Source organism: Eublepharis macularius, chromosome 4, assembly GCF_028583425.1.
Source record: "Eublepharis macularius isolate TG4126 chromosome 4, MPM_Emac_v1.0, whole genome shotgun sequence".
Classification (NCBI taxonomy): Eukaryota; Metazoa; Chordata; class Lepidosauria; order Squamata; family Eublepharidae; genus Eublepharis; species Eublepharis macularius.
This window is the reverse complement of record NC_072793.1, coordinates 173,544,601-173,552,606: the sequence shown is the minus strand read 5'-3', so window position 1 is coordinate 173,552,606 and position 8,006 is coordinate 173,544,601. Positions and strand designations below refer to the sequence as shown.

At 46.4% G+C, this 8,006-nt stretch overlaps 1 protein-coding gene across 1 annotated transcript; it reads right to left on the bottom strand.

Annotated features, from left to right (window-relative positions):
• Nucleotides 1–734: 734 nt before the first annotated feature.
• Nucleotides 735–5,371, bottom strand: LOC129327861 (zinc finger and SCAN domain-containing protein 20-like). Its single transcript, XM_054976611.1, has 6 exons — nt 5,124–5,371; nt 4,823–4,932; nt 4,481–4,560; nt 4,071–4,197; nt 2,085–2,450; nt 735–739 (listed from the first exon to the last, which is right to left on the bottom strand). Exons 1-6 carry the CDS (start codon nt 5,369–5,371, stop codon nt 735–737), a joined length of 936 nt encoding a protein of 311 aa, XP_054832586.1.
• Between the last annotated feature and the right edge of the window lie 2,635 nt (nt 5,372–8,006).

The following is an 8,006-nucleotide window of genomic DNA, read 5'->3' as shown; positions in this document are numbered from 1 at the left end:
GCAGGGCTATTGTCAGGTATAGAGTGTTTTGTTAGCCTGGTGTTTTTCAGGGCTGGAAACCATGCTCTATTCATTCTTAAAGTCTCTTCTTTCCTGTTGAAATTGTGCTTATGCTTATGAATTTCAATGGCTTCCCTGTGCAGTCTGACAAAGTAGTTGGAAGTGTTGTCCAGTATTTTGGTGTCCTGGAATAAGATACTGTGCCCTGTTTGAGTTAGGCTATGTTCAGCCACTGCTGATTTTTCAGGTTGTCCAAGTCTGCAGTGTCTTTCATGTTCTTTTATTCTTGTCTGGATTCTACGCTTTGTGGTCCCGATGTAAACTTGTCCACAGCTGCAGGGTATACGGTATACTCCTGCAGAGGTGAGGGGGTCTCTACTGTCTTTTGCTGGACGTAGCATCTGTTGTATTTTTCTGGTGGGTCTTTTCCTTATCTACTCTCCACAATCTACACAAGGCCATTGGACCATGTTACGCCTCTTCTTCGTGCCCCTCTCCAAGGCTGTTCTTTTCTAGGCCTCTAGAATTCCTTTGTGTCATGTCTAGCTATGGCAGCAGGCTAGCCCTATTTCTTTGTACAAATACATCTTGTATGAGTTTCTTGACCAAATTCAACGGCAGTTCTCCTATATCTCTAACTATATTTGTAACAACACTGTCTCAGCCTAACGTATTCCACTGGATTGTTGTAATAGTGCAAGGGGGGACCATAGAAATACATGAGCCCCTTTCTGTCAACCTTCAGGAGAAAGGAAGCAGAAACAGGGAAGGTGGAACATTTGTGTTTGTGTTATAAGTCATCAAGTCACTCCAATTCATGACAATCCTATGAATTAACCTACAAAATGTCCTAAACAGTCTTACTCATATTTTGCAAACCGGAAACTGTGGCTTCCTTTATTGAGTTAAGCCATCTCGTTTTTCTACAATGGCCTCAGCTTCATTATTTTTAGTCTCCCATTTGGACAAGGAAAAGAAAATATTTAACAATTTCAATTTCTTCATTGTCAATGTTAAAAATTATGTAATTACTCAGTAGTCATTACTTTGGTCTTCTTGATATTCAGCTATAATACTACTTTGGCATTCCTTTCTTTAACTTTCATTAGTTGTCATTTCAAGTCTTCATTATTTTATGCCAGTAAGAGGAACATGCCTCCTCTTTTACAAAACCAAGTAACTGTCAGGGCCAGTTGGATGGAGTTGTCAGAGAGTCTGTCCAAATCCCACCTACGCCTCTGAAAGTTGCTGGCTGTCAGTGGGCCAGTGACTCATTCACAGTCAAATTTTCCTTTCAGCAGGCTTATTGTGAGGAAAAATGGAAGAGAGGAGAACAATTTGGGATCACTGCTGAAGAGAAAGGCAAGGTATGGTGTCTCTTGTGGGAGTGTTTCAATGGGCAGTAAGAGTTCTATTCCCAACAAAACTCTTTCCACACTTCAAATATATAGATCATCTGTCTTCTCCATGGATTCTCTCATGGTAGCTAAGCTGTGTGTTTTGTTTGAAACTCTTTCCACATGTCAAGCACTTATGTCTTCTCCCTGTGTGGATTGGTTGATGAATAGTAAGCTGGGCACGCCGAGCAAAGCTCTTTCCACACTCCAAACATTTGTATGGTTTCTCCCCTGTGTGGATTCGTTGATGGACATCAAGGTGGCCACGCTGTGCAAAGCTCTTTCCACACTCCAGGCATTTATATGGTCTCTCTCCAGTGTGGATTCGTTGATGGACAGTAAGATTTGTACTCTTATCAAAGCTCTTTCCACACTCCAAACATTTATATGGTTTCTCCCCTGAATGGATTCGTTGATGGACAACAAGCTGGCCACGCTGTGCAAAGCTCTTTCCACACTTGAAGCATTTATATGGTTTCTCCCCTGTGTGGATTCGTCGATGGGTACTAAAGTAATTTCTCCGAGCAAAGCTCTTTCCACACTCAGAACATTTATATGGTTTCTCTCCAGTGTGGATTCTCTGATGGGCTGTAAGGTGTTTGTTTTCACTGAAGCTCTTTCCACACTCCAAGCATTTATATGGTTTCACCCCTGTGTGGATTCGTTGATGGACAGTAAGGTTTGTACTTCGAGTAAAGCTCTTTCCACACTCCAAGCATTTATGAGCTTTGCCTTCTGTATGAATGTTTCTGCTTTCCGAAAGATGTTCCTTCTGAGAAAAGGCGTTTCCATACTCAAAACATTCATATAGTTTCTCCTCTGTGTGGATTTTCCAGTGTCTATCAAACACTGACTGATAAATGAATGTTTTTCCACATACAGGGCAATTGATCTTTCCTTGGTCTGGTGGGATGACCTGCGACTCAGCACTCTGAGAAGCACAGGATTCATTCCACCAGTTCTGTTCTGTTCCAGTGTTTCTTCCCTGCTCTTTCCCATCCAATGACAGCTTCCTTGGTTCTCCCTCCACCTTGTTCTGGGGATCATCAGCTTCTGAAATGAAAATAAAAGATTGGCAAGACCTTCAAGCAAAGGCCAAAGCAAGAAAGTATGCCAAGAATTACTCATGATAATTACAGAACAGAACTGGCAGATCTCTTCCTGTATTCAAACACAGAACAGCATTCCCTGGACTACCAGTTTGGAGCACAGCTTTATTTCAGAACCACTGTGGCATGAATTCAGGTGCCAGAACAGCCATGTTGAGGTAGGAGCCCACCTTCCAGGATTGTCTAAGTTGAGAGAAGACCTTCTTTGCTTCTGCATTTTCTTGCTTCTATAGCAGCAGTGCTGGATCCAATATAACCCCTAGGTTTTTCACTGAGTCAGCAAGGGTCAATCAAATCCCATAAAGGATCAGAAGGAAAATCTCCTTCAAGATCTGCTTTTCCAACTGGCATCACCTGTGGGCAGGAACTTCAGCACGGAGAAGGGAACAGAGTCACAAGGATACAGATCCCGAGGATACAGCTATCTTATCCCCCTCCAAAGGCAAGCTGGGTCCAACATCTTAGTTTGACATGGCTCTGACAAGGACACTAAGGGTTCCTTTCACTCTGAAAGGACCTCACAGTCTTCCCTGTTTGGGAAAATGAGATGGATCCCCTGAAACCTTGAACTCCTACTAACAATCAAAAAATAATTTTTTAACATATTTCACTAATTAGGACTTTTAACCTACCTTTCCTTGAGGGGACTCAAAACAGCTTTTTCTTCAATGCCAGCATCTTTCTGAAAGGATCTGCTCTTTTGACTTTAATAGCAGCCTGACACACAGGAATTCAACATGCAAAGCTCTTTAAACTTCACTGGCAGTTTTCAAGAAGAGGCTGGATGAATATTTGTCAGGGATGCTTTAGGCTCATCCTGCATTGGGCAGGGGGTTGGACTAGAAGGTCTGTATGGCCCCTTCCAACTCTGTGATTCTGTGAAACACAGACCAAAACTTCACCTGTTAAACCCCTGATTTTCTTGCTTTGTTCTTCAAAGCACTGCCATCTCGTTTTCCTACTTGTGTGCTTCCTGCCTAAGCCTACACTGGTGTATGCAGAATGACTATACTACGATGACTCCAATTCATCCCTTAAGCCCCTTCCCCCGACAGGCCCATTGGCTCATGTCCAATGGGACATTTTAAGGTCTGCGGGGCAACGAAAAATGTCTTCTTGTACTTTGTAAAATACACATTAAGGACCTATCAAAATACAAGCATTATTGTTATTATTTTTTCAAAATGCTAGTTCCCTCAGCTGCTCCGAAAGGTTCTTGAGAATGTTGCGTTACGGAGGCGAACCCCCCCCCCATTCTCCCCTGCTTTGAATGGACTTCCACCTGCACTCAAGATCTGATGCCTCTGAAGAACAATGAGCCGGCTGAATCCTCAATGAGCAGTTGGAAGGGCGCAGTTATTCCTTTTAGCTTACAAACCAATATTTTAATTTACAAACCATTTTTTGAGGAATCCACAAGAACACACGCCCCTCTCTTGCCTGCATGCGGGACCACTTCATTGCCCTACTGCGAATCTCTGTTGCTGGAACACTACAAGAGTCCTTCTTAGAAGGAGCAAGTTCTGCCTTCAGCATCCATGAATAAGAGAAAGGAGAGTCTTACCCAAAGAGGCCACATTATGATGGTTTTCCTCCATGACTTCCTTGTGAAGGCTTCTTTGGTCCAGATTCAACAGGGCCCACTCCTCCTCCGTGAAGTATACAGACACCTCCTCAAAAGTCACTAGACCCTGAAAATAGGGGGTAAAATAAAAAACCTCTTTCTCCTCACAGATAATGTCACAATTCTTCCCTAACTGGACTCCCAAAGGACTATAATGAGATGCTTGCTTTCAGGCACTCAGACCTCCACCAGACGTTCTCAAGTTCGGTCCAGTGAGCAGCACAGATATTCAACAAGGGAGGGAGAGGAGACATTGAGGGGCATGATCTGTAGATCCACACATTTTCATTTTCTATCTATTCAGCAGCAGAGAAAGCAGGCAAGGGAAAGAGAGCCAGATTCTCACTTACCTGATCTGGCTGCATGGAAGCTGCTTTCTCTCTGTCACAAAGAGGGGGCAAAGAATGCGTCACTGGTTTCAAGGCACCACCTATGAAGGATAAAAAATTAATTAGAAGGCAGTTTATACTTTACAAGCATTTTCCATTCCTATCCTTGGATGGAAAAAATAATTGTCTCTATACTAGTTCATGTTAATAACTAAAACAGCTCATTGAAATGCAGAGATACTGGCTCAAGCAAATTTTGGAATGGAGAATGGAGCTTCTTTCCAATACGGATGTAGGGAACATAAAACACAGTCCACAGATTCCTGGCACCCAGTGGGAACCACACGCAGCTTTTGAGCCTACCTGTAAAAGCTGCTCCACGGTCACCCTCCTGCACCATCTTCTCCTGCACCTGTAACAGAAGTGAGAATCCCATAAAGGGGAAACGGATGAGAAAAGGAAGAGGAAACAGGCTAGGGAGGGAGTTCCTTAGAAAGACAGGGCAATCCATGCGGATTGTGTGGCTGCCCAGGGTCGTATCCCGTGCCCCAGCCACACTCCCTGGCGAAGCCCCCTCACCTGCTGCGGCTCCTGCTCCTCGCCCTCTGCCTGGCTCAGGAGGAAGCCCTCGGCCAGGGCCACCGCCTGGGCGCTGCTCTCGGGCCCGCAGCCCCGCACCCAGCGCTCCATCTCCGGGGGCAGGACGGCCAGGAGCTGCTCCAGGAGCACCAGGTCCAGCATCTCCCGCTTGCTGCGCCTCTCGGGCTCCAGCCACTGGCGGCAAAGGGCGTGGAGGCGGCTGCAGACCCCCCGGGGCCCCTCGGCCTCCCGGTAGCGGAGCTGCCTGAAGCGCCGGCGCTGCGCGTCCCAAGGGCGCTCCTCCTCGTCCCCCGGGCCCGCCTCTGCCCTCATCCTCCCCTGCTCCACGGGCAGCCGCCGCCTGGCCCAGCCCGCCGCCCTCCTCCCCTGCCTGGATCGGCGCCTCCGCTGAACTCCCGAAGGGCGGAATCCCCCGTCAAAGGCAGGGAAGGGAAGAGGAGCTGAACGCCCCACGTCAAGGGGGAAATCCGACGCGGCTCTGCCGGTGCTGCAGCCCCGCCCCTTCTCTTTCACAACTCCCGGGCAGGAAACGCAAAGTTAACCCTCCCCACGGAAGCCGTTAGCGCAGAAGGGGACGCTTAACGGTCAGATAGCCGCCCTTCCTCGTGCCTCTCTAGGAAGTGAGACTCGCTCTATTTAATCCTTGGTTGGAATCTCCCTCCCGCCAGTTCCAAGGAGGCTCCCCTCGCTTTGCCCGTGGCTCGTACTGAAGGTAGATCATAGAGTTGGAAGGGACCTGTAGGGTCATCCAGTCCAACCCCCCCTGCACTATGCAGGAAATTCACAAATACCCCTCCAACTGCCCCAGTGAAAATGGCAAAAACCCCTCCAGGATCCCGAGCCAAACTGGCCTGTGGAAAATTGCTGCCTGACTCCATCATTACCTGAGCATGTAAAAAGGGCCAGGAGAGCTAAGCACTGAAGATCCAGATGTGTGGCGTCTATAGGACTAAAAACACATCAGCTGTGGCTCACGAAAGCTCATGCCCTCTCACCAATAGTGTTAGTCTTATAGGCGCGACTGGACTCTTGCTCTTTTGTACTGAAGCGTTTGCCCTCCAAGCCTCACTCAGGTGGTGCTACTCGGGAGCAACTGGAAACCAGAGGAAAGGGAAGAGAAGCTTCTGCCCCCTTTCCCATCCCAGCGTATTCTTTGGTTTTGCCTCTTAGAAGCGATCCTGAGGTTCAAAATGGGAGGGAGGCAGAATCCATAAAGGAAAGAGACCATAATAGTGCTCTGAATGTGGCAAAAGCTTTAATCGGAAGGGAAACTTTGCCATGAGACAGTACACAGTGGGGAGAAACCGAACAAACTCTTGGAGTGTGGAAAAGGCTTCAGTTAAAATGTACTGAAGAAGATACACAAATACTTCCAGAAAAGATACACAAACACTTCCAGTGCTGCAACAGCTTCAGCTGCAAGCCTGACCTCACCCGCCATCATGATGTCCAGGCAGGGAAGCAACTTTGCTTCCTATCCGGGAATCAGAAGAAAAAGATACCATAGAAATGGTCACTCAGTGGCTGGAATTTTTGTGATAATTCAGGCCACATTGGTTGTTGTGGATTTTCCGGGCTGATGTTTCACCAGCAGCTGTGACTGGCATCTTCAGAGCTGTGACACTGAGAGATCTCTGTCTTTTAGTGCTACACCTCTGAAGATGCCAGTCACAGCTGCTGGCAAAGCATCAGGAACTACAATGCCAAGACCACGGCTATACAGCCCGAAAAATACACAACAAGCATTGTTCTCCAGCCATGAAAGCCTTCGACAATATATCAGGCCACATTTGTACAGCTGTTGAATTGGTTCTGGTTAAGACACATTCAATTCTCAGATGAAACCATTAGGATTTAGTTTCTTATAAAATAGGTGTGAGTTCTTCTCCCCCGTTAACACACATTTTTGTTTTTCCTTTCCATGAATTAATCCACACTGAATGGACTAGAGTAGGATTCTGAGTAGACCAGTTTGGTATGGGGGTTAAGAGTGACAGGAGTCTAATCTGGAGAGCTGGGTTTGATTCCCCATTCCTCCACTGGAAGCCAGCTGGGAGACCTTGGGTCAGTCACAGCTTCTTCGAGTTTTCTCAGCCCCACCCATCTCACAGGGTGTTTGTTGTGGGGATAACAACAACACACTTTGTAAACCGCTCTGAGCAGGTGTTAAGTTGTCCTGAAGGGTGGTATATAAATTGAATGTTATTGTTATTGTTATTTAGGATTACTCTCTTTGTTAAGTTGTATCATCAGAAAACACAATAGGATCCAGTATGCCTTTTACTCTCATTAAGCATATGATCTTGCGAGATTTCAAATCAAAAACTACTGTACATGAATTTCTTTTCAGTTGCCACCACATACATGTACTTGAGAGAGCAGCTTAGCCATTATTTCAATTTTCTGCAGACTCTGTCCCCAATTCCATTGTGCCCACTCCAACTCATCTGTCTGTTCCTTCCAGAAGCTTGTTTCACCTTTTCCTTCATAGAATCATAGAGTTGGAAGGGGTCTTAAAGACCATCTAGTCCAACCTCCTGCCTAATGCAGGAAGAGCCTGAAGCATCCCCAAAAAGTATTTGTCCAATTGCTCCTTGAAGATTGCCAATAAGGGGGAACCCACCACATCCCCAAGAAGCTGATTCCACTGCTGAATTACCCTTAATATGAAGTTTTTCGTGCCAACTGGTGCCTTCTCTCTTTTTAGTTTAAACCCATTGTTTTGAGTCCTATCCTCTGTTGCCAAGAGGAACCGCTGCCTTCCCTCTGACAGACTTTTAAATACTTAGAGAGCAATCGTGTCTCTGCTAAACCCTCTCTTCACCAAACTGAACATGCCCAGGCCCCTCAGTCTTTCCCAGGAGGGCTTGGTCAAGAGGATCCTGATCAGCTCGATTGATCCTCTCTGCTCCCGTTCCAATTTGTCCACATCCTTTTTGAAATGAGG